Here is a 25,962-nt window from a genome sequence, read left to right on the forward strand (position 1 = left end):
TAAAATTGTTCATATATATGTATATATAATAAAAGATGAGTATTTTTTGCGAGATGGTCTCACAAATTTTTATCTGTGAGACGAGCCAACTCTACCGATATTCACAATAAAAAGTAATACTCTTAGCATAAAAAAAAAAATAAAATTGGATGACCCAAATAAGATATATGTCTCACAAAATACGACACGTGAGATCGTCTCACACAAGTTTTTGTCATAAAAGATTGCAATATCTTTTTTTCAAAGTAAATTTTTTTTTTTTTTTGCAGTATTATTTATAAGAAAGAAAGAAAAGGATGCTTTACGCGGCGACTACAACCTACCATTGCCATGTCACGGCTGTCCTATAAAATAGATTTAATTTTAGTTTCCACGAAGCAATTGGATAGGAATACAAGTTTGTTACTATTTATTATTCTTTAATTATTATTTTTTTTATAAAAAAGTACAACTGTAATATAATATAATATAATTTAATGGAATATATGTTTGACTTGGCTCTGGTCACTATAATCCACCCGTAGAAAGAGGCGGTTTCGCATGGTATGTAAATTTTTTTATTGAATTGTTTTTAAGCTTATAAAATTATAAGATTATATTTTAAAATTAACCTGTTAAGATATTTAAATAAAATATACAATATTAATATATTAGGTTTTATAAGGATGTTTATGATCATAATTAAAAAAATATTTCTTTACTACGAAATAGATAATGAAAATAAATGTTCGATACCAGTATTTTTAAATATTGAAATAAGATTTTAAAAAAACGAAGTCAATAAATTTTTTTAATCTAAAAAATTTAGCAAATTATAAGTTCTTTTACAAAATTTTTTACATACATGTTTTTAGATTTTATAAGCTCTTAATTATTTTGGATAATTATATATTCAAACAAAAAATTATTTATTTGAATAATTTCTGTGTTTTCAATTTTTTTAATCAAGTTTATTTTTTAGGTGATGTTTCTTCTTTTTTTTTAAAAAATATTATTCGAGGATTATTTTTTGAGATTCTAATTTTCGTGTCAGTTTTGATTTTTATTTAAAAAAAATTAGGTACAAATTTCTTTTTTTAGGACTCAAAAATGATTTTATCATGAATTTATTTTTAAAAAAATTAATTCTAATTTCAAATATTAAACAAGTTATAAGACAACTTATTTTCACATGTAATAATTTTTTTCAGAAATTTACAATAAACACTTTTTCAGATATTATAAGATATTGATTAATTTACCAGATGTTTTAAAGAACTTAAACATCAGACAAAAACACTCTACACTTCATGACTTGATAGGTATTATAATTGAAGAACTTCTTGCATAGTATATCTTAGTAGACGTATTAGTCCCACATTAATTTTATGTAGAATTTGTATTGGAAAGAAATAATTATCCATATTAAGATGGATCTATACGTGATGTTTGGTCATCTACATTGTTCAAAATATTTGAGTTGCATAATTATCATTAGTTATAACTTTCGATAATATGATAAGCGTTGGATTCTATAATTTATATAAGAATCAAGGTCACATATCATGGATTGTAAGGGGAATTGCTGGGGAACGACACCTGCTCCTGCTAAGCGATTGAAATGTGACACTTGTAAAACAATTTGAATTACATCATTATCACCAACAATAATTTTGTATCAAATGAAAAATTCTTCATCATCAAATTGTAGATATATCAAATGACCGACTTGATTAGTGATAAACCATATAATACAATCAATAGTTAAAAAGAAATGACTTGAAATTAATATGCAATAATGTAAAGTGTGTAATGAAAGAAGACAATATTTTTATGGATGTTCGGAGATAACACTCATATGTCATTCATTAATTCATTTAGAAATATTTTTACTAAATTAATACTTTGGTTTTATGATGACTTATAACAACTCACTTCACCTAGAACTTATCATTGCGTAAAATAAAATTCTTTGTGATCACTTTACAAAGTCTGGATGTTTAAAAATCATCGGTTCACCAGAAAAGCAATAAAAATTAACATAACGGTCAACTTGAAGACTTGAGTTGGTAATGTAACATGTAATGATCCTTGGAGATCTAATATATTCTGCTAAGTGTGTGCTTTGAGCAGCTTGAAATTATGTTTGCTTAAATGTGCTCAGAATCTTTTGAAAATGCAGATAAGCTGATGCGCTAGAGTTCGAAAAAGAGTAGTTTGAAGTTCTTGAGTCTTCATATTTATAGTTGAAGAGCTCTAACAATCGGATTTGCTTTTCAACGATCATCTGTACTATTACCCGACAGAATGGACATGTCGCTTTCAGTCGTCGTACCTATCATTTAATGTTCCTCGTGCTTTTCGACTTTAGGATCTTTGCTTTTCAAAAAACTGACTGACCATGGATGAAATAAACAGCTTTCTAGCATTCGACAGTTGGTAGGATATTCTGTAATCATTTTAAATATAGCAGTTGTCGAACGGCTTGTCTTGCAATATGCTTCTTGAAATTTCTCAAGTCTGATCGGTTGCAGTGCAATTAGAGTTTCAATGGTTTGAACAAGTGTTCTGCAAACACGACTTTGATCCGGTCAATTTGACAGATGATATCTTGACGATATAATTCCGATAATCTGCTGTGTGACTTTCTTGCGAAAATAGCTTGAACTTCTGATGTTCTATTTGAACATTATGAAATGATCCATCTGTCCGAAAACCTGAAATTACAATTAAAAAATTAATTGATATGAAACAACTCGATGTTATTATTTGTAGGATATATATATATATATATATATATATATAGACACACACACAATAAATTGTGTGTGTCTATATGTGTGTGAATTATATATATATGTTAGAATATTTTTAATACCCTAAGTTTTGATTATTGTTTAGTTCCAATCCTTGGACGTGGTGAATGGCTGGCGATTCAGATAAAGCAACAACGTTTTATATACACAATTTATTATTTAGTTCCAATCCTGCGACGTGGTGAATGGCTGGCGATTCAGATAAAGCAACAAACAACGTTTTAAATTTGGTGGCTGCTGTGGATAATATATTGTAAAATATAAAATATAAAACCTGGAAAATAAAATATCAACTTTTATCTCGTCATCTCTCTTTGTTCATAATAAATGATTGATAAATAGGTTTATTAAATTATTTTTTTCGAGACAATGCTCTATGTATATTCGTTACAGGCTAGGGCGACCACGCCGACCATGTATAGTGATAAATTATTTATTAAAAAAATTAATTCCAAATTTGAAATAATGTTTTTTTAAGGTGAAATAATGATTGAAATATGTAATTGAAATGTTGAAAGCATTAATGAATTCCATATCACTAAACAAAATGAGTTCCCAAAAAAAGTAAACAATTAAGTGAAGAAAATTATCGCAAAAAACAAGGAATTTGTTCCCAACTTGAAATATTTTGTTAAAATATATTTTCATACTGAAAGCAAGCATGAATTCCACATCTGTAAATAAATGGGATACCACGAAAATATAAACAAATCAAGGTAAATAAATAACGGAAAAAAGAGAGAAGGAAAATTAAGTAATCCAGGTAAGCACATGTGGGGCTTGGGGCGGCTCTTTGTGGGGCCCTCGGGGGTGGGGTTCACCCCTTTTATATATATATATATATATATATATATATATATATATATATATATATATATATATATATATATATACACACACACACATATAATACATATATATATTGTAAATGACTCAATTCATACATTAGTTGATTAAAAATGCAATATTACCCTCAATCTACTTGTTTTAAGTCAAATTACTCTTATTAAATTCCATTAGGTACAAAATGTATTTCGAAAAGTATTTTATTGATTGACAATGTAAAAATCAATTTATATCATTTAAAAATTATATTATAATAATTTTTCCAGAGTCTATATTGTAGTATTATAATTATATATTAATAAAATTATAAAAATCAATTAATAAATCTTATACACGACTAAATTATATAATATATTATAAGACCGAACACTCGATGTTTTATCAAAAGTTATAGTTGGTGATAATTGTGCAATTTAAATATTTTAAACCGCAAAGTAGCCCAAGCGTCATGATTCGATCAGTAGGGACAATTATTGCACATCAACAATCTATCTTCCAATAATTGCACTTCTTGGAATCAATGTGAATCGAACACATGACCTTGCCTTTGATATCAATTGTAGTATCGAGTGCTTGCTGTTTTACCAAAAGTTATAGCTGGTGGTAATGATGCAACTCAATTTTTTAAAACTGCACAACAACCCAATCGTCATGGTTTGATTGCTCTACCCAGCAGTGACAATTATTGCACGTCAACAAATATAATAAAACAAATGTATTTCTATTTATATTTAAATTAAAATACAATTCTCAAATTCACAAAACTTACCAAAAATATCTAAATCAAATGTAAAACTTTCGGTTAACTCAAATCGAGATAATAAATGAAACTTTTCATACGTTGTAGTATTAGTGCTCCGGCTGCCACAAGTGGACATTTTTTTTCCATGGTATTTGTCTTTACATGATCTACAACTTTCATATTGAATGTTTTTTCGAATTTCCAATGAATCATTATTAGATTTCGAAAAACTAAAATGATGATTAGACTTGCTTCCACGGTCCAAAACAGCACATCAAGATTCTCTTGATGTTAAAGATTTTATCTAAAAATCATGTTTTTGCACGTATATAAACATGATAAACAAATATGCGGAAGCTTAAATCGAGCGTTACCTCCGACCATTGAATCATTTTGATTTCTCTGATTTTCCTCCGATTGAAGCCTTCTAAACACTCCAATCTCTCTATAAATGGTGTATTATTCTGTATGAGATTGTGTATCTAGAGACCTCAAAGCCTTCGGTATTTATAGGCAAACTCATACCATCAACGAGTTTATTATGGGAGCATTATTGTCAAAGAAATAATCGTGTACGCATATCAGTTTCTGAAGTTGAGTCAGCGTACACAATTTTTCGTCAAAAATTGTAGGCTTCTTGGCCGTCGCCAATTCCTACACGGTACGTCTTCCTTTAAACATGTGTCATATTTCTTACACTTGATCGATATTTGTTTAATCATATTTTTACCAATATATTAATTTTTTCCTATGTATATGGTATATTTATTGACTTGTATCTTTATTAACATTAAAATGTTAAAAGGTAGATATAATTAACGCGATGAATCCGTTTGGCGGATCGTGATGCGCGACTCTCATTGCGATGGAAAAGGGATGCCGCACAGCGCTATAGCGACGGTAGTTAATAAACCGTGGCTTGTTTAAAATAGCGACGGTTTTCCGTATAACGGTCGCTAAAATAACGACGGTTTTAAATAAACCGTCGCAATTTAGCGACCGGTTTTCACAAACCGTCGCTCATATTGCGACTGTTTCCAAAAACCGTCGTTATTTAAAGCAACTGTCTTTTTACCCGTCGCCATTAATAAAAATGGAGACGGTTTTACGAAACAGTCGCAATATTATAACGACTGTTCTAGTTAGACCGTCGCTTTAAAATAGCGACGGTTTGGAGTAAATGGTCGCTAAATAGAATAAGCAATGGTTTTTAAAAACATAGTCGCTATTATAACGACAGTTTCTTTACACCCGTCGTCATAATAGCGACGGGTTTAAGACAACCGTCGCCGATTTACATCGGCGACGGTTTTGAAATAACCGTCGCCGATCTACTTTGGCGACGGTTTTCTACAAACCGTCGCTACATGACGACGGTGAATTCATAACAGTCGCTATATAGCGACGGTTTTATTCATATCCGTCGCTATATAGCGACTGTTCCTAAATAACCCGTCGCTATGTTTGTATATAATCAGCACTCCCCGAACATTTCTTACACGATTTCATCTTTGTTTCGTTTTTTTTTTCGAACTCTATCAATTTTTTTCTCTGTTTCGATTTTTTTATTGCGTACTTAACATTTTTTCGTATTTATGTTGTAGATTTGATTGTCGATGCGATCTTCCAACGCTACGTGGGAGCTGTAAATCTTCGCACAAATCAGGTTTTAATTTACTATATATAAATACCGTTGTTTATATATTAATTTACTATAAATACCGTTTATATATTCGCACAAATCTTCACACAAATCTTCGCAGAAATCTTCGCAGAATCTTCGCACAAATCTTCGCACCCCGTTTATATTTTGATTTTTGCAATAAATCCCGCCGCTTTTTATGCGGCGGGATTTTTTAAAAAACCTCCGAACAAAATAACGACGGTTGTTAAAAGACCGTCGCTTCAGATAGCGACGGTCTTTTTATTTAATCCGTCGCTTCATATAGCGACGGTATTTAATGTCCGTCGCTTATAATGGCTACGGTTTTTAGAATAACCGTCGCTAATATAGCGACGGTCTTCTTCAAGAAACCGTCGCTAATATGACGACGGGGAGCCAAACCGTCGTCTTTAGAAGACGACGGGGCCCCTGGTCACGTTTAACAAAACCGTCGTCTTTACCGTCGCTAGGCCTAATTAGCGACGGTTTTAGCGACGGTTTGACCGTCGCTAATGGCCGAATTTTTTTGTAGTGGAACAGCAGGAGATGTCGGCGTCCAAGTATACGGTGAAGAATGTTCAGAAGAGGGAAGATTATGTATGGGCACGATGTATTAAGCATTAAAATGGATGTGCTTACATAAATAATAATACTCATAATAATAAAAATAATAATAAGTAATAACGGCCTGTCACTGGATTTAATTTCCATCTCAGATTCAAATCACCTCCTTTTTTTTTTCTAAAAATACCTTTGCAATTGTTTTTATATTAAACAAACAATTATTATTTTTATTTCAATTTTCGTTAGTTCAAAAAATAATTTATTATCACACGTATTAAAAGCACACACCACTAATAATTAAATATACAGTGACGTTGGTCTGATAAACTTTTATGTTATCCCATATCTATATAAACATAGTTGTTGGGATAAATGTACATGAGTGAGAGAATAATACTAAGATAAATGACTTTTTGAGAAATTCTCGTGCGTCAAGCTTCTTGCACGCTTGATCTAATTAGCTAGGTAGTAGTAAAAGGTTGATGTCGGATCTTAATGAGTAATATTGTCTCTGTTGTGCAGATAACCAGCAGTAGAGAAATAATAAGACTGATATCTAAGGGGTATGAGAGAACATTGTTAATTGTCCTACATCGGTTGAATAAATAACCTTTGAGTGGTATATATTGGCTTGGACAACTCTCCCCCCTTGAGCTAGCTTTTGGGGTTGAGTTAGGTCCAAGTTCCAATCTTAACATGGTATCAGAGCCAGGTTTTACCGTTATGTGTTGGACTGCCTATAATTAGGCCACCCGTTCTGTCCATAATTGGGTCATTTGTAAACTCCACGCTCCAGATGTTCATTCCTGGGCATGAGAGGGGTGTGTTAGTTGTCCCACATCGGTTGAATAAATAACCTTTGAGTGGTATATATTGGCTTGGACAACCCTCTCTCCTTGAGCTAGCTTTTGGGGGTTGAGTTAGGTCCAAGTTCCAATCTTAACAAACATCAACAAATAGACACTAACAGCCCGACCTATTAGCACCTAAATAGGCACACTCTGCGCTAACACGAGTATTAAAAAATAAAATTGCACCTAAACTAACATATATAACTTTTGACCTAGTGGTAAACACTTGATCATTACTATTGGGGTATCAGAGCGAGATCACGAGTTCAAATCTCCCAAGAAGCATATTTATGTACATCTTGAGGATAATGCATGTTGAGTTAAGCAACTTGTATGAGTGAGAGCAGTACTGAGATAAATGACCTCTTAGGAAATTCTCATGTGCCAAGCTGCTGACGACGTTGCGACTCTTGATCTTGTTGTCATAAACGAGCGAATCCGGATCTTGACAGATAATATTGTGTCTGATGGAGACATGATTGACGATAAACAAATGGTAAGCCTTATCTCAAAGAAATTTGAGATAGCACCGACAGATAGTCACACATCTCCTCGGATTTATGAGCCCAACAACTAAACTTTCTTGTTGTCATAAACGAGTGAATCCGGATCTTGACAGATAATATTGTGTCTGATGGAGACATAATTGGCGATAAACAAAGGGTAAGCCTTATCTCAAAGAAATATGAGATAGCACCGACAGATAGTCACACATTTCCTCGGATTTATGAGCCCAACAACTCAACTTTACTATAAATATAAGAAAATAAAGTCGTCTCGTCACTAATAATTATAACTTTTAGTATAGTGTAAGCACTTGAACATAAAAATGGTCTTAAAAAATAAAATACAAAACTATAACAAATATACGGGGTTCTCTTTCCAATACTTGAAAAAACATTTATAATACCAAGATATGAAACTATTAAATGTAATTAATTGAGTATATGCATTTATTTAACGTAAGTAAATCAATCGTTTTCTCCTGAGAATTCGAAATTAATCATCTCATATATCTGTGAACTGAGGTACCTTGGAAGCATTTTCTCTAGCTCCCAAAAAAAGATATATTGGATTTTGTATTTTATAATTTTTTTTATTAATTTAAACTATTAAAATATTTGGATAAGATAAAATAAAATAAAATAAAGGTTAAAGATATTGATATATTGGATTTTTAATACCTTTTTATTTTCAAGACTATGAAAAAACATCATATCATAAAATAATGAAAACAACTATTTCTGGAGATATATCTCGGATACAATAAAATTTGTGATGATATTTTAGTCTTTAAAAATATTAAATTATTTAAAGATAATAATATATTAACCTTCGATCCTAGAAAATAAGTTACGATATAATCAATTTTTTTTCAAGTTTCTAATAAACTGTCGAAAGAATAACATTTTTGTTTTCGTAAGATGCACAATTTTCATTTTTGGTCATGCTCTCAGTCAATCACAGTTATTTTACACTGATTGACATTTTGTTTTTCAATTTTAGTCCACCTCCACCGGAATGTTAACATAACACCGGAAAATACCGACGTGGCGCTAGATATTGCTGACGTGTCTGATGCTACGTCAATACTCTGATGAAAAATACTAACACTAAATGAAAAATGTGCAAGTTACGGGACAAAAAACGTCTTTCTCCCTAAACTTCCAAACAATTTTTCAAATATCTTATAAGCTATCATAAAAATTATCAAATGATTTTTTTATAAGGGTTAAGATCATGGCATGTCGGGACATCTAAATAAAAATATATAATCTTCGAATTTTCAAAAAAGAAAATTTTGAGCCGAGATAATACGAGTAATTAAATTTTAGGGCCCAAACCCGGTTATAAAAATATATATTAATTATTAAATTAGTAAATACGATACATGCTTGAGTCAAAATAATATAAATCTTTTAAAAAAAATTAGGGAAATTATTCCTTCATTAATGTTATCTTTATAAATTAAATATAACGATGAGAAGAAAATAATTAAATTATACAATTGATAATTACAAAAAGTATTAAAGTCTAAAAAAAACTAAATGGGAATTTATCACATGAAAACTTTTAGACTCGTGCTGTATCACAATCCTGATCTTCTACGAACAATTTCAATGATCGAACCCGAAAATCAAAAGAATTAAATTAAAATTCTAAATATTTCTTGATTAAATTTTCAATCAAGAATGATTAGATATAAAATACACACTAACAAACCATCTATCAGCAATCCTCATGTTTTAGGGTTGGATAGGCAATCCTAGCTAAAGTAAACTAAAATTTTTAAAATAAAATAAAATATAATAAAATAATCGACTATTTATTTACTATAAAGAACAATCGTGTGTCGTCGGATAATTTATTTTGCTAATCCAACGGTTGGTATTTACAGTTTGGTAGGAGGAAGGAGCCACTTAGAGCCTTCAATAAAACCAAGAGTGATGAATTGTTTAGCCTCTGCATCATTCAGTTTCTTGGTGAATCCTGCCCTTTTTCCTTGAGCTGATCCTGGGCCTTTATTGTTATATTCTCCAAAATACACAGTCCTGCGTGCAAAAATTAATTCATTATATTTTAAATATAGTATAAAAATCAATAACATCCATGAGAAAATCAAAATAAAATAAAAAATGTTGTGATTTTAAATTAAATGATGATTATAGAGTATATTTTAAGGGGAAAGTTTTTAATTTCGAAAATAATTATACAAACTGAGAGATCGGGTGACGTTTATGGCTTCCTCGCCCTGGCTCGAGCATAAAATTTTCAGTTTTAGTCTACTAACTTTATTATTTTATCGTAACATTGACATGGATAACATGACACATGTTGGTTGTATGACACAGTTCATTGCAGTTGTACTAGGTCAGAAAGGATTGTACGAAGCTATGGCAAAAACTTGTATGAGATGGTCTCACGAGTCGTATTTTGTGATACGGATCTCTATTTGGGTTATCCATGCAAAAATATTACTTTTTATGCTAAGAATATTACTTTTTATTGTGAATATCAATAGGGTTGACCCGTCTTACAGATAAAGATTTGTGAGAGCGTTTCACAAGAGACTTACTCAGCAAAACTATCATAGTAAGACCGAAAATTTTCAAGTTATAAGAAATCCAACGTCGCCATTAGGCCATCTTACATATTTTCCTACCAAAAATTCCCCATTTACTTAACATGAGGGCTCTCGAGACTTGGCATGAAAATTAGACTTACGTACGTGGCCGATTCTACTTACTTTGTGTTCAAGTTTTTGACGAGTAAATCGACATGCAAAGGAATATATATATATATATATATATATATATATATATATATGGAAAACACACTTTTTGGCAGATATAAATGTAAATAAATATACACAAACAAAACTACAAACGTATACTCACTTGTTATTTTGTGCATTAAGATTGTTGGACCATCCTTCGGGATTGACAGCATCACTAAATTCGGAGTAAGCATACACCACCCTAGCATAAGGCATCCATGCCCTGCCGAGGTACGCGTGATTGCCTGTGCCCGTCACCTTGCAATGCGCGAACACATACCCATTGCTCTCGTCTACTTTGGTCCTTGCCTGCGCCGTGATCATCGCCATTCCATCCCCGGGAATTACATATGTCTCCGTGTTCTATAAAAGGAAAAACATTTAAAAACCCTACACTTTGTATTGAATATCAAATGGTTGTCTCGTTTCAAACTCGTTTATATTTGATATAATTGAAGAAGATATATACCAAATATAGGGATCTTCCACTGCCAAAAATGAAATCAACAGTGCCTTCAATATAGCAGTCCTTGAAGAAATGCTTTCCTTTGTCATCGCAAAGAGTATCTTGAAACCCATATATCTTGCAATTATAGAACGAAGCTTTGTCTCCGCCGATCCTCAGAGCCACCGCCTGCGCCCCCTTCCGGACTCCGTCTGGCCTCGGGGCAGAATTCTAACGGGATAATCAAGAAACCAAAGAACTTACCAATCAAACAAATCATATATAATTTCATTCAAGAATCCAAATAAAGTGATAAAACCCGGAAATCTTGATGGAAAAATGGATTCAGGAACAGATACAAACCACAATTTTCACATTAACTGCGCTGAAATAATCCGATTCGACGATCAAAGTTGCACTATCCACAGTTCCATACTCTGCTGCGGTTCCGTCGTATATCAAACTCGGCATATTGTTCGAGTCCCCGTAGAACGTAATGAACGGCTTGTACCTGTCAATTTTTATCTTTTCTGTGTAATTTCCAGGTCCAATCCACAAAATAACACGATCTTTGTTGCCTGTCGGTATGCTCTTTATCGCATCATTCACAGTCTTGAAATCTCCACTGCCGTCGGTTCTGACTTTGATCACCTTGGCTCCGGCTTCGGCAGCTTCGAGGGCCGGCTCTAGAGACCCTTTTCGGACAGATGCAGGGCCAACGTTTTGATTGAACCAGCTGCTTAACTGGGACTTGTCGGCGGGGATAACTGTTGTGTCAGAGGAACGAACAAAGGGTAGGAAGAGGAGGAGGATTACAAGTTGCATGCATGCCATTATTCCAGCCATTTGACTTGAGAATTGGTTTTATATTATTTTTGTTTAAATGAGATGGTGCTTGATATCCGTAATTTATATACAATTTTCATAAGAATGTGTGTACAAAAAAATCCTGAGATGAAGCGAAATTCAAGTTGGAATTCTCGTTTTTGGTTTGTTTTCGGCTACGCTTAGCTTAACTATTATTAGAGGTATATATATATATATATATGTATATCTTTCAATTTTTGAGGGGGAAATTAGGAGGTTCAAGAGAAAAGATAGGACAAATAGATACGTACTTGTATAGATATATACGTATGTATAGATATATACGTATGTAGATTTAAATATAACACTCCAAAAAATGTTAATAATACTCAACCTCATATAATTAGTCAATTCTAGACTTATTTACCCTTACATGTACTTTCCTTAAATTACAAAATCTTGATTTATCTAAGAAAATATAAATAAAAACTTTTGAACATCAACAACTAAAAATGTATTTGCAAAAAGAAATTAATATTTTAAAATTTTTCCATATTTGATATATAAAATAACGAAGAGTTTATCCCAAGATTTAGTATGGTACATTAAATTAATTAGTTAATTTTTTTTTAAAATTATTGGATGTATAAAATTTTGGGAAATCAAAATTTTACTAAGTGGAGGTATTCAATTCAGAGTTTTGATTACTTAATATTAGTATAAAAAAATCGTACTAATTTTGATTAAATCATTTAGAAACCTACTAAACAACTGATATATATATATATATATATATATATATATATATATATATATATATATATATATATATATATATATATATATATATATATATATATATTTCAAATTTATAACAACTTTGCAAAATTAGTTGTTTATTATGATAAAAATTATTGTTTCTTGCACAAAACTTAATTCCACTAATCAAAATAGAAAAATTAAATATTTAAAATGTGTACAACATATATATTTATTTTAAAACATTGATATATTTGAAATATTTATTTAAAAAAAATAAAGAATCAAAATATATTTAAAAATATATTTAAAACACTAAGTGATTTTTATCAAATTAGAAAAGCGAACTTAAATAGATTCAATCAACGACTGAATCAAATTAAAGATGAAATTCATTTGATCTTGATATGCAAAAAGTTCTTTATCCGTGTCCACTTTTGGACTACGGTATGTGTAGTCTTTATGCATTGAGTCTAGAATTATCCCCTAAACCTGAATTATGTATATTTTTATGTACATTTGCATTATGATGATTTTTTTTACATAATATGTTTGACTCGTGTATCTGATCTGGAGGCACTGAGTTCGATTGATTTGTAAGGTGAAATAAACTGCTACAAGAAATGAGATAACACTGTGAGTAATGTACATGAGATACTGCGAGGGACGTGATTACAAACAAAAAAAATCACAAAAAAAATAAAATAAAAAAGACAGAGAAATTAAAAGTGTCAGAGGAGAAATAAATCAAATGGTTGGATTTTTTTAGAATTTTATTGTCACGTAAATCTGCAAGTTGAGAGATAATGGGAGAACAAAGAGAGCTTGGCGCTGATTTTGGGCTTTAGGTGAATAAAAATAATTTTAACAAAGCCTTTTTTCCTTCCAGATCACCCGCCATGGAATGATTAAAGTATTATAATTCTTTTCAAATAGTTTATTATCGTCTTGTCTTCTTCAATAATTTGATCTATGCCTGCTGGAGGGTCTGGATATCCTCGTTGGTATTTCCGAAGCCAAATAATTAGTTGTCATGTTTTGTTCCCATATGGTTGATCCGAACTTCCTCAATTGAAACCTGATTCAAAATGGGGAGGTGGCCCTCGCGATCCATCTCGACGACTGTGAGGACCTATGTCCTGATTAATATATAATTAGCTTACGATCATGATTAATTAACACAAACAATAAAAACGAGTTAAAATTTTCTTTGAGATCTATTGAAATTTCTATATTGACCTCAAAATAAATAAAGTATACCGAAAAAATCGAAACGACCCAAAAAAATAATACAATAAAATAGAGCTATCCCATAACCATACAATACACCTACGAGCCGTCGGATCTAACTAGTTTGACGGATCTAAAGAGTTTGACGGATAATAAGCGTTACATTTTGGATATAAGTCGAGCGGGTAAATGTTTATGTTTAGACTGGGCAGGGTGGGTATCGAGTCCTTCAAGATTGTAAAGATTCGAATCCCGTGTCTTGTTAACTACCTTATGGACTCTTATGGAGCTATTAATGGCCCTAAAGGGTAGCTACTATAGGGCTATCACCTACCGATACAATCAAGGAAGTTCGTTAGAAAGATGTCAATCCTGTAGGCTACAAGAAGGCGGCTCTTGTTAGGGATCCTTGGGTAAGGAGCCTGACCGATAGAGAGATGCTCTTTATAGATGCGCCGGTTAACTATGTCATTAATGTAGCATACTTGCAGTTGTACCCAGTATGGAACCATCGTCGCTTCGAAGTATGGCTGCTATACCCCGACTCTCCAACTTGAGTCATGATCATTTATAGCCAAGTTTTTTTTTCTTTTTTAATGGTAACACACGTACTACATTGTGTTAATGTAGTACACCAGTACACACAATACAATTTTGTCTTTATTTAATGAATATGAATATTTTATTTTTATTATATGTTTAGTTTGAATATAAAATGAGATTATAAGGGTACCTAGTTAAAAAGCTAAATAAATATTTTTGGACATATTTGGGATCTGTGCCACAAATTCTAGGAGGATGTTATTCATATATACAACAAAAATTTCTGATTGCTAATCTTTTAAAATATCAGAATAAGAAGTTAGGATGGTTGATTTTCTTTTTCTTATTGCGAAAAAATTGGACACTTCATAGAACGTCGAATTTGATGTTGTTTTACATACCGTTGCATTAAATGTTTCGAATATGTATGTGATAACATCGTCTTAACATTTAAAGCAATATTGATGTTCTATGAGACATCTCTACAAACTTTTTGAATGTTTATGATATGTCTATCAATAGATGTACAACATATCATAACTATATATATATATATATATATATATATATTTATAAATAGAGGTGTAACATTTCATAACTATATATATTACAAAGAATTCATGAAAATGTTTATTTTTCTAATCCAAAATTTTATTTTATTAAAATAAAATGAAACAATTTTCAAGATTGTACTACCCATTTGCAGACGAAACTTTCTCGAGAGTACGATATATGGTCGTACTCGTACGTTGTGCTTGCCCACACCACGCTCCCACAAGTAATCGCAGCCACCGGATTTGATTGCGTCCGAGATTATTCGAAAGCCGAAACTTTGATTTGAGAAGAAGTGAGTGCAGAGAATATCATGGCTGCGACTGCGGCAACAGCCACTAATATTCCACTGAGTTGCGGGTTATTTTCCTCCCAAGGTTGCTAATTTTTGCTGTTTGAGTACAATGGCACACGACCGATTATCGCTGTTTTTGATTTGTAAATGCCTGTGTTTTTGTTGGTTGGTAAATTTGTGTCGCAGGATTTTTTGGGTCGACTCGCGGCATCCAAACGAGGAAGAGTGAGGTATGCTTATGTTTTGCGTATTTATTACGTGGCCATGTGAGGGGGTTAGGTTAAGTTCCATGGGGATTATTTTTCGTTTGATCGTATCATGCAAATGGGTACGAGTTGTGATTGATGAAATGTCGAACTGAAATGTAAGTGGCGAGCTTCTGGGTTTCGCATCTCATTGAATTGAATGTTGGATATGCTTACTAGTTTTTTAAGTAGGATTGGAATTCTCTGGATGTATTAACATTTGAGATCTATTCTTTTGACTCCTACTAAGTATAGATGCTGATAACTATAAATATGGGATTATTTAAGTCATTTTGATTTTGGAATGAACCGCTTAGTTCGAAGAGGTGAGTTTGAAATATACTCCTCAGCCTGAGAAAGTAAAAAATTAACTTTTAGCTTGAAAAACAGTTAGGTTTTGTAAAATAATTTTCTTAAAGTAGGGGATGTTAGAGTTTTCTCAAAATGTATGTTTCTAAACGTGAATGAACATGATAAACAAATATGCGAAAACGTATTGATTATCACGTCAATCAAATGAATGATTTGTAAGAATTATGCTTTCTTCTTAGTTTGAGTCTTCTAAGCGTTCCAACATCTGTAGATAGTGTATTTTTTCTTCTAAGCACTCCAACCTCTTTAGATCGTGTAGTACTTTTTCTTATGGTTGTGTGCACAAGTACCTCAAATGTTGGTATTTATAGAACACTCTCGTACCATCAATGAGAAGATCGGGAGCGCGAGAATAAAAAAGGAGAGGCATATGCGCGTTTCAAAAGTCTAAAGGTGTGACAACCCATGCACCGTTCGTCCAAAATTCAGACTACGGCCGTCCCGCCGCTGACACAATTATTTCTCTTTTTTATCTTGATACGGGCCACAATATGATTTGTCAAAATTCAAATTTTTCTTACAGTGGAAGCGTAAGTGTTAGAAGCTTCATTTTTTGGATGAGTGATTTTAGCTTATTTAAGTGTTTTTATAATTTGCAAAGGCCCAAACTAGTTTTTATTTGAAGAAACTCCTCCTCCAGTATCGGTTCAGTGATCAAACTCACACCCCTAGTTAATTGATTGTCTTGATTCAATAATTCAATATCTATGATTATTATATTTCCGAAGCCTTTTGGAAATGGGTGACCATGATGGGTGTCCCCAGTTTTCAGGCCGGAAGCGACGTGATTTTAGAAAAAAATTGTTTATAAAAAAATTTCACTGCTGGGGGAAATCACCTCAAAGCTCCCTAGTTTGTTCTGAGGTGCAGGAGTCGAAAGATCCTGCTCTGATGTCGTGTCAAGATTGGAATGTATTTTGTATTATCTGCCAATAATGTTACACAATGTTGTTTGAACATTTTTGATGCAGAAATTGAATGTAAGAGGAGCTGCTGGCGGTGTGATAAAGGCCATAATTGAACTTAAGCCACCACCTTACCCGTTGGTAAGATATGAAAACTCCGTCGAACCTCTACTCGTGTTATTACTTTGTGCCTTATTTTCATGCAACTGTTTGTTCTGGGTCGCCAGTTTTGGCCTGCTATGCGTGGCCGAGGTAGTTAATAACTTATTATTTATTTTATATAGTACGAACTAGATTCCTTTGGAGAAAATATGTTTGTGTTCTTTTGTCAAGGAACAAACAATTACCAAGTGTACTTCATTTTCTATTTCGTACATTTGAAACTATTTTTTAAAATATATATAATTTTGTGTTTGATTTATTGATTCTGATTTAGGATGCTTTGGAACCTCATATGAGCCGCGAAACATTTGAATACCATTGGGGAAAACATCACAGGGCTTACGTGGATAACCTCAATAAGCAAATAGTTGGTACCGAACTTGATGGCAAAACATTAGAGGAAATAATAATCGATACATACAACAAGGGTGACTTCCTCCCACCCTTCAATAATGCTGCCCAGGTATAATTTTATATTTTCACCTTCTCATGCATGCTTTCCATTTGCACTTCTAGCTTATTTAATCTATAATCCGAATGTGTATGTGTTCAACAAATTCTTGGATAAAATCTAGACTTTGCTTGAGAAAAATATGATTCATTTTATTTTATCTTATCAATCTTTGCCGTCCATAATGTATTACTTGTATTCTTTAGAGTCCAGTATTTAGTCACTTTATATCAATTGGCAGGCGTGGAATCATGAATTCTTCTGGGGGTCCATGAAACGAGGTGGTGGAGGTGAGCCATCTGGAGAACTTCTGGATTTAATTAATAGAGACTTTGGTTCTTTTGATGCATTTGTCAAAGAATTCAAGGCAGCTGCAGCAACTCAATTTGGTTCTGGTTGGGCTTGGCTCGTGTGTAAGCACCTTCCTGTTACTTCCTGTTCCATTTTAGATGTCAAGATAATTTTCTCCTCTTAACAAAATGAAGATAATGTTTGTTGATAGTTGATCCCTTTTGATTTTACACACAGACAAAGCAAATAGACTTGACGTAGGAAATGCGGTGAATCCCCGACCATCAGATGAAGATAAAAAGCTTGTGGTTGTGAAGAGTCCAAATGCTGTAAATCCTCTAGTATGGGATTACTCTGTGAGTGTTTCTCTGTTTTTTGGGATTTGTTCCAAATCCTGTTTCTTTATAATCTCATGCAATTTATCTGCTATGCTGTTGCAGCCGCTGCTTACTCTAGACGTTTGGGAGGTAACAGATAGATAATTTTTTTTAACATATCTTCACCTAATAATTACGTTGGGAATTATTTTTAACCATCTCAAACCGTCTTTACATTCTCTCTATTCTTTGAACACAGCACGCATACTACCTCGACTTTCAGGTAAGCAACATCGAAGCGCCATGGTCATCAATGATTTATTTATATTTATTGGTGTTGGCTTCCAAGAAATGTAACTTGTAGGAAATATGATTCTACAGAACCGACGTCCGGATTACATATCCATCTTCCTGGAGAAGCTCGTCTCTTGGGAAGCGGTTAGTTCGAGGCTTGAAACAGCCAAAGCTCAAGCTGCTGAGAGGGAAAGAGAGGAGTTAAAGAAAAGAGAAAACGAAGAGACGGATAGACCACGTTCAGAGGCGACTGAAGTGTACTTGGAAAGTGATGCAGATGCTGCTGAGGTTGAGTGATTATTCTCTTTTACAAGAAATTTTGCGTTGAGTTTTAACCTTTATTTTTGTGGGAAGTAAGACCAGAAGCATATGAGAAGATAAAAATCAGTTTTGCGTGTTCATGTTGAATCTCATAAGATATGTTATCCCGCTATCCCTTTTTATAATGGTCATTTTGAATTCATGTGAATTTGAAAGTTAAATAAAATTGAAAGTTGCATGTCTTGTGTGTTGTGCATTCTTGATGATACTTCAGTGTCAACTTGTCTGCATCAGATGAAAACGAGTTCAAGATGACATGGTTAATCAATCTGAATTAAAAATATTCTTTTGAAATTAAGATCAAGAGATTCCCATCGGCAGTTCTTTGAAATCCGTTAAACCAAAGTTGAAACCATCTTTTGAAACCAAAGCTGCGACCTTTTGAGGTTTCAAAACGAAAAAAAATTGAGATTTTACTGTTTGGTTCCGGTTCCCAAAGATAAAAATCTGTACCAAAACAGTAAACTAAATCTAACTTTTTAGATACTATAGTATATAGAGATGTATAATTTACACAATTAAACAATTTGATTAATTTTAATTATTTATATTATATGTGATCCTTATTTAGATTTATATTCAGTAAAAATACAAAACCAGAATCTGAACTTTATCTAAGTTGTTCAGTTTTGGTTCTACCTTTAATCGAAACCATTGATTTTAAAACGTGATTAGACCTACCACATTCGACTATGTTCCTTTAGTTTTAGTTTTGGTTTTCTTTTACCGATCTTAATATCATGATCCTCGCGAAAACTTGCATTCTTTTGATCATGATATGCAGAAGTTCTATGTTAGCATAAGGTTAAATCGCGCGTGGTGGAAAATGTATGCGTTGTGTTTAAAATTACTCGTTGAGTAACGAAGTTATGTATAATTTTTGAGTAAATGTACGTTATCGGTAAGTTATCACTTTTAATGAACGAACAGAGTTTGAAAATATAATGTGTCGGATGAATGCATCAAATTTGTAGATTATGTAGTTGTGAGTTGTGAAGCTGGAAATAGTTGTATATCATGCGTCTTTGAAAATTATCTGTGCTTTGTGGCTTATTTTTTCCAACTAAAAACGAGACGAGTTACCATTTTTAGATACTCACCTCTGCATCGAGGATTGAAATCTTCACTTCTATATCGATCACGGCTGGAAGCTTGTCCAATGTTCCCTCCGATTTCGAATAAAAGAGTAGAGTCCCTGAAAAGGGTTACACTTTTATTCAATTCATACCCCAAATGGCTAAAGACAACACAAATATTTTCAATTTATAATCTGAGAATGAAAAATTTGCATGAAATTAGTTGTACGTTTCTCCAATTTTGTATTTGTTTGATGCCAACCATTCGAATATTGTAAAAGATCACAACCACCGAAATAATGTTTAATTCTACTACTTTAATAATTGCATCAACAAATTATTTGTCTTTCATATGATACATTAGAATCATCACAAAACTTTTATGAGGCGGTCTCACGAGTTACTTTTGTGAGACAGATCTCTTATTTGAGTTACCTATAAAAAACAATTATTTATGTCAAAAGTATTACTTATTATTGTAAAAAATATCACGAATAAATATCTGTGAGACCGTCTCACAAGATAAGATTATTTACTTTTAGGCTAATGACATCAAGTTGAACAATCATAGTTGAATTATAACGTTGTTGATAACACCCCATATGTTTACAATTATGTTTTCTAATTGCCTCAATAAGAAAAGTCAAATCATTCTGGGTAATTGTTTAGTGTAAGGATCTGAAGCATTTGTCAAAGAATTCAAGGCAGCTGCATCAACAATTTATTTATATTTCACCTGTAGGAATATGATTCTACAGAACCGACGTTCGGATTACATATCCATCTTTATGGTGAAGCTCGTATCTGGGAGGGAAAGACAGACCGATTTCGGAGGTGACTAAAGTGTACTTGGAAAGTGATACAGATGCTGCTGAGGCTGAGTGATTGTTCTCTTTTACATGAAATTTTGCATTGAGTTTTTGCCTGAGAGCCGAGTGATCAGAATAACAGGAGAAGAAGATCGAAATAAGTTCTGCGCATTCATGTTGAATCTCATAAGATGCATATTGTCCCACTATCACTTTTTTCAAATTGGTCATTTTGAAATGATGTGAATGTAAAAGGGAAACAAAATCGAAATTTGTATTGATTTTAAAACCATGATTAGGCCTACATCCCATTAGCAGCCTCAAGGCAGGCACAAAACTCAGCTTCAGTACAATTCAATGTAAGATTGGGAAATAGAGCGAGCTCACTTCATTCTTTCTTTCTTTCTTTCTTTCTTTTTTTATCAGAAACTATACAGCGAGCTCACTTCTGATCAACCAGAAGTAGAAATATCAATTATCATCCCACAGAGATAAAAAAAAAACAAAAAAAAAAACAGGAGCCTAATCACAATTGTAGAATAACAGACACCATGATCCCAATGAAAGGAGATCTCCGGTTCGAGATCCAATTGTAAGAATCACCATACTCCAACTCAAAAATAAAAAAGAATAACATCAAAGTTCAAATCCACTTGGTTTTTAATATTTATTCAAGAAATCCTTGTAAATGTATTTGTCGATAGTAAGCTGAAACCAGCACTTGAAATGGTAAAAAGAACCAGACAAAAAGAACACCAGGATAAAACAAATACAGGTCCAGTTGAAGACATGCTAGTCTTTAACCATTAACCTGTAAGAGCAGCATTGAGAGCACTGTGTAAATCTACGCCGATTTGTGCTTCTGCCTTCTCAACATCAGTTGTTGCTGAACTTAGCTTTTGTTGGAACTCAGCAAGACCTTTCTGAACTAGATTTGCATCGATGCGGTCAACTGGTGTGGCCTCAACAGCTATTATATCGGCAACAGAGTTTGCGTGGACAAAAGCAAACCCACTGCTCAGAAAATATTTTGTTACATCGTTACCCTCATGAACTGATAAAATACCAGGCTTTAGTTCAGCAATAGTAGCTACATGACCCGGTAAAACACCCATCTGTCCGGTAGTCGCTGGGACTATGACCATATCAACCTGAAAAGATAAGAGAGATGGAGATTGTGGTGAGGTTAAATAGTTATAAAGGCCCAAAAATGATATTTGAACAAAGTTGCTAAACCACCAATATCAAAGTTTTAAATATCATTCAGAGAAAGTTGTAGGTGATATATTGTTTGTTCTTATTTCAGGAATGGTTTTCGTTATTTTCTGTTTCTTAGTCAAAAATATATTTCACCCTCAAGCTTACGTTCTAATAAAAGAAAACCATACATTAAGATTTTAAAGTACCTCACAAACTAGTGAAAATTTGAATAACTGAAAAATTGTTGAATGAAGGTAGAATGTGTCTTTCTGAAAAACAGATTCAAACATGTCACGTTCTCCAATTTTACTTCCAGAAAATACATTTTCAGGCATCATTTTCTAGAAACACCAAAGAAAGTCGCAAAGACCTTAACTAAAGTTTCATTTTCATGTCTATATTACACGAGTTTATTAAAAGGACATACAAAATTAAATGTATTGGTGTATTTGGATTGAGAGATTACAAATCATATATGATCTAAATCTATCATATCTGTGTTATACTTTTGAATTCTATGAATTTGAATTTTTTTTTCCGTTTTAAACTTGTTCAAAACAAATGTGTTTCAAATTCTCAAGAAATGAAATCAATTAGGTTGCATTTGGATTGGAAAATTTGGTTGGAGTATTGAACGAATGATTTGAAATAACTTCATATTGACATAAATTTAAAACCCACTACAAAGATTTCAAAAATTAACTAGTCGGGGATTAAATATCCATTGTCAAATGGATTTATCCAAACAAACTAATAAATTTGCTATTATTGATTTGAAATTCTTGTCTTTTCAAATACATCAATTCAAATGGAACCTTAAGTTGTGTTTGGATGAATGCAATTCATTTTAGTGGAAGGATTTGATCTGAAAATGGATTTGAATCTCAATTACCATCACATAAGTTAATAAAGATGTGGAATTGAAATACACCTGATAAAATCCTTTCAAACAATTAAATGGAACTCAAGTTTATGGCTTCAAACCACTCAATCCAGGTGCACCCTTAGGTTGTGTTTGGGTTGGTAGATTTCAAATCCATGGTTTTAGATTCCATGACTTGTTTGAATGGAATAAGTTGAAGAGAATTCTAATTCTTCTGTGTATCAAATTAAACATTCTCATCAGTAATTGCGATACATTTCAAATACAATCAAAATAAGTGCCATTTGAAATTCGGTCTTCAAACCCTTCCCCAAATCAAAACTCATTCCTCCAAATCAATCCTTCCCCAAATCAAATCCTTACATCCAAATGCAACTTAAAGAACAAAGACTTCTTTCAAATTCAAATCCCTCCACCAACCTAAATATATTCAATTTCAATCAAGTTCTATGATGCATGGACACATAAAAAACACACCATATCATTTCGCAATTGAGTAGGAATCCTTGTCAGACACAACACTCATGTCAGATACGCCACATATATACCTAGGAACCTAAAATATAAATAAAAATGGATACATTCGTTGAACAAATAAATTGGCATTTCACACATTTTGGTTATACAAATTTATATCATAATTAATCAAATCCAAGGAAAAAGGTTCAAATAGCTAACTTTTTCTCATTCTCATTTTGTTGTTCTTTTTCCCCATATTCTTCATGATTAGATCCAACTTCTAACAAGTAATAAAGTGATGCTTAAAGCAATCACAAGATAAGTACTAATTTCCGTTTTCTAATTTATCACATATTTTGAATGATAATTTCAATTTCAGACTTGACAGTAATTATAGATTTGAACAAGTCGTGTAAACTGCATATGCATGTATCCTATATAGGTTACAAGAACTTTTAAATTTTATAATTATAATAATGCTCGGATTATATTCCAAAAAATGAGTTCTAATGCTAGCTGGTCAATCAAGGAATGCTAGAAAATTCGCATATAACATTAATAATGTATTTTGCCAGATGATTATAGTGCCTGGTTAGTTGGATATAATTCTTCGGTAGAGAATAATACGATAATGCTTAACGATGCAATTAAAGGAAAAATAACCACATGATCAACCATAGTTACGCTAATGCAAGTATAATGAATAGAGCACACTACTCCATTGAACGGACATAAGGTCATCCATCTTGAGCAGCTAATGCTAATGGATTTCTGAGCTCCTGCACTTAGTCAAGAAGTTGCTCGACAAGAGGTTAAAGACCAAATATTGGTGCAGTAAAATAAATAGAGAGGAAAAAAAATCATTTGGGTTTTGATTATCAATCTAGTCAATCAATAAATCACAAATCTGCAGCGGCGAGACTGAAGTTTCTTGAGAAGAAACATATATACACCTCACGATACACACTCAAAAAATAAGCTATATAAACAATAAACAATTCCTCAAAGTGCATGAGATGGGAGGAGAGGCCAATATATGAAGAAAGCTAGCACCAGTTCTTTAATTAATTTATGATCGTTTTCCATTCAATTTTAAAAGGAAAAAAACAGAGGCAAAGTTCTCGAAGATGTTTAGATGACATCTTGCTGGATACAAACACATGTTAAAATATCTGACTCAAGAATTTCACACTTTCAATCCATTATTTCAGTCCTTTTAATGAATAATAATGATCCTGGTATTAAAACTGCTGCAATATCCTCGTAATGTACAAAGCTACACTACCAATCAACGTGCCTCTACATCTAATTTTAGAAAAGATCCACGAAAGAATTGTCATAAGAAATTTAGCTGAAAACGACTTTATCTTAAAGGCCCGGGCTATAATAGGGAGATCGATCAAGAATTTTTGGGAAATAGAACAATCATGTTCAGTACTTAGTCTGCAATAAAAGGATTCTGTTATACTCCACATGAGCAATATCGATAAATTTAAAACTCTTAAAAGGAAAACGTATTTTGATCATCAACAAATGCAACCTACGAGATGCTGTTGAGTTCTTGACTCCAGAATCAGACAAATTAAAAAAAATCCCAGCAGTGTTACTAAATTATGCATCCATAACAAAAACACTAAAACAAGGAAAACAAATCTCAGAATTAACCAAGTCTTCTACAAAAGAGAATCAAGAAAATAAACAACACAAATTCCTAAATATAAATCGAGCCCACCACCTTATTGTCGTAACTCAGTAGCATTCACTAAAGAAGATAAATGTTCAAAGACCCATCAAGCCAGAAGCAAGATCAAAACTTTCCACACAGAACAGCGAACGAAAATGAACAACACATAAACGAATTTACCTCTTTGGCGGCCAAGATGGAATCATAAGGAAGAACTAAATTAACGGTGAGCTTAGATGGAATGGTGGACGGAGTCGGGGGACGTGGCGCCATGTACGAAGAGGGGGTTTTCGGCGGGTCAATATTGGGGACAACTTTCTTCCAAGCGTCAACGAACTTAGAGTCACCCGCCGCCTCCGCCGGGAGATCAGTCGATAATGGGCGATGCCACCTCATCGCGGCAGCGGAAGCTCGGCTCAGGATGAATCGCGACGCCTGTCTCTGCATTTTGCTTCCTGATTTTGAAGACTAGTGTGTGTTTCTTGTGTTCGGAGCTTCGGAGGAGGAAGGTCGACGAAGAGATGGAAGATTTCGAATGCATTGCGATGTTGAATGGGCCTCATTGTACAGATAGGCCCACAACCATATTTGGGCCCTTGATAGAACCCGTGGTCTAACAGATTTTTTATTTAGTATTTTAAATAAATATTTTTCTACATCTTCGTTTCCGGAAATTTTGACAAAAGCAAAGTTACAAGATCTATATATCTTGTGCTTGTGCTAAAGATGTTTCCACCTTCAATTATCTACCCTAGATTGGAAGACGTCTCCATTATGATATTGGAGAGATGCCAAGTTTTAATTCAATCAAGTATCTCTCGAAGAGCCAACGGTTCGATCATAATGCGATAAAAAATATCATGGAGTGAACTATATATCGTTGTTATCATGTTGTCATTAGATTTCTAAATAATACACCCAAAACCCAAGTGAGTGTTGGTCTCACGTACGACAATTTGAGATAATAAAGATGAAAATAAAGCATAAATTGGACATCGAGATTTACGTGAAAACCTCTAAAAATTATTAGAGTAAAAATCACGGACAATATGAAAAAAATTACACTATAATATTTTATAATGTACAACCACTTAATGTGTTTCCAAATAGAACAAATTCCCTTA

General features: G+C 32.8%; 3 protein-coding genes and 1 long non-coding RNA gene across 4 annotated transcripts; 1 reads left to right on the forward strand and 3 right to left on the reverse strand.

Moving 5' to 3' along the window:
- Window positions 1-9,612: 9,612 nt before the first annotated feature.
- On the reverse strand, window positions 9,613-12,068 carry LOC140807585 (pectinesterase 2-like). The gene is made up of 4 exons (XM_073164508.1): window positions 11,547-12,068; window positions 11,208-11,414; window positions 10,860-11,101; window positions 9,613-10,013 (listed from the first exon to the last, which is right to left on the reverse strand). Exons 1-4 carry the CDS (start codon window positions 12,027-12,029, stop codon window positions 9,854-9,856), a joined length of 1,092 nt encoding a protein of 363 aa, XP_073020609.1. The 5' UTR covers window positions 12,030-12,068; the 3' UTR covers window positions 9,613-9,853.
- Window positions 12,069-13,492: 1,424 nt separating this feature from the next.
- LOC140808331 (uncharacterized) lies at window positions 13,493-14,515 on the reverse strand. Its single transcript, XR_012112865.1, has 2 exons — window positions 14,314-14,515; window positions 13,493-13,888 (listed from the first exon to the last, which is right to left on the reverse strand). It is a non-coding gene; the product is annotated as an uncharacterized lncRNA (long non-coding RNA).
- Window positions 14,516-15,211: 696 nt separating this feature from the next.
- Window positions 15,212-18,910, forward strand: LOC140807229 (superoxide dismutase [Fe], chloroplastic-like). The gene is made up of 9 exons (XM_073163998.1): window positions 15,212-15,451; window positions 15,556-15,599; window positions 16,958-17,032; window positions 17,328-17,516; window positions 17,746-17,917; window positions 18,033-18,151; window positions 18,236-18,262; window positions 18,372-18,395; window positions 18,494-18,910. The coding sequence occupies exons 1-9, from the start codon at window positions 15,388-15,390 to the stop codon at window positions 18,701-18,703; spliced, it is 924 nt and encodes a 307-aa protein (XP_073020099.1). The 5' UTR covers window positions 15,212-15,387; the 3' UTR covers window positions 18,704-18,910.
- A 2,340-nt stretch (window positions 18,911-21,250) lies between these two features.
- Window positions 21,251-25,370, reverse strand: LOC140807194 (ATP synthase subunit delta', mitochondrial-like). Its single transcript, XM_073163934.1, has 2 exons — window positions 25,019-25,370; window positions 21,251-21,763 (listed from the first exon to the last, which is right to left on the reverse strand). The coding sequence occupies exons 1-2, from the start codon at window positions 25,283-25,285 to the stop codon at window positions 21,419-21,421; spliced, it is 612 nt and encodes a 203-aa protein (XP_073020035.1). The 5' UTR covers window positions 25,286-25,370; the 3' UTR covers window positions 21,251-21,418.
- Window positions 25,371-25,962: the final 592 nt, after the last annotated feature.

This window comes from Primulina eburnea, chromosome 12, assembly GCF_022965805.1.
Source record: "Primulina eburnea isolate SZY01 chromosome 12, ASM2296580v1, whole genome shotgun sequence".
Lineage (NCBI taxonomy): Eukaryota > Viridiplantae > Streptophyta > Magnoliopsida > Lamiales > Gesneriaceae > Primulina > Primulina eburnea.

Bases quoted from the DNA above. Each gene is read 5' to 3' on its own strand.
- LOC140807585 (XM_073164508.1), bottom strand. From the start codon at position 12,029: ATGGCTGGAATAATGGCATGCATGCAACTTGTAATCCTCCTCCTCTTC. The intron at 11,415-11,546 runs GTTTGTATCTGT...TTATCCCGTTAG, and splicing joins CAGTTAATGTGAAAATTGTG to AATTCTGCCCCGAGGCCAGA. The intron at 10,014-10,859 runs GTGAGTATACGT...TTTTGCACGCAG, and splicing joins CTTAATGCACAAAATAACAA to GACTGTGTATTTTGGAGAAT.
- LOC140807229 (XM_073163998.1), top strand. From the start codon at position 15,388: ATGGCTGCGACTGCGGCAACAGCCACTAATATTCCACTGAGTTGCGGG. The intron at 15,600-16,957 runs GTATGCTTATGT...TTTTTGATGCAG, and splicing joins TCCAAACGAGGAAGAGTGAG to AAATTGAATGTAAGAGGAGC. The intron at 18,396-18,493 runs GTAAGCAACATC...ATGATTCTACAG, and splicing joins CATACTACCTCGACTTTCAG to AACCGACGTCCGGATTACAT.
- LOC140807194 (XM_073163934.1), bottom strand. From the start codon at position 25,285: ATGCAGAGACAGGCGTCGCGATTCATCCTGAGCCGAGCTTCCGCTGCC. The intron at 21,764-25,018 runs GTAAATTCGTTT...TTATCTTTTCAG, and splicing joins CCATCTTGGCCGCCAAAGAG to GTTGATATGGTCATAGTCCC.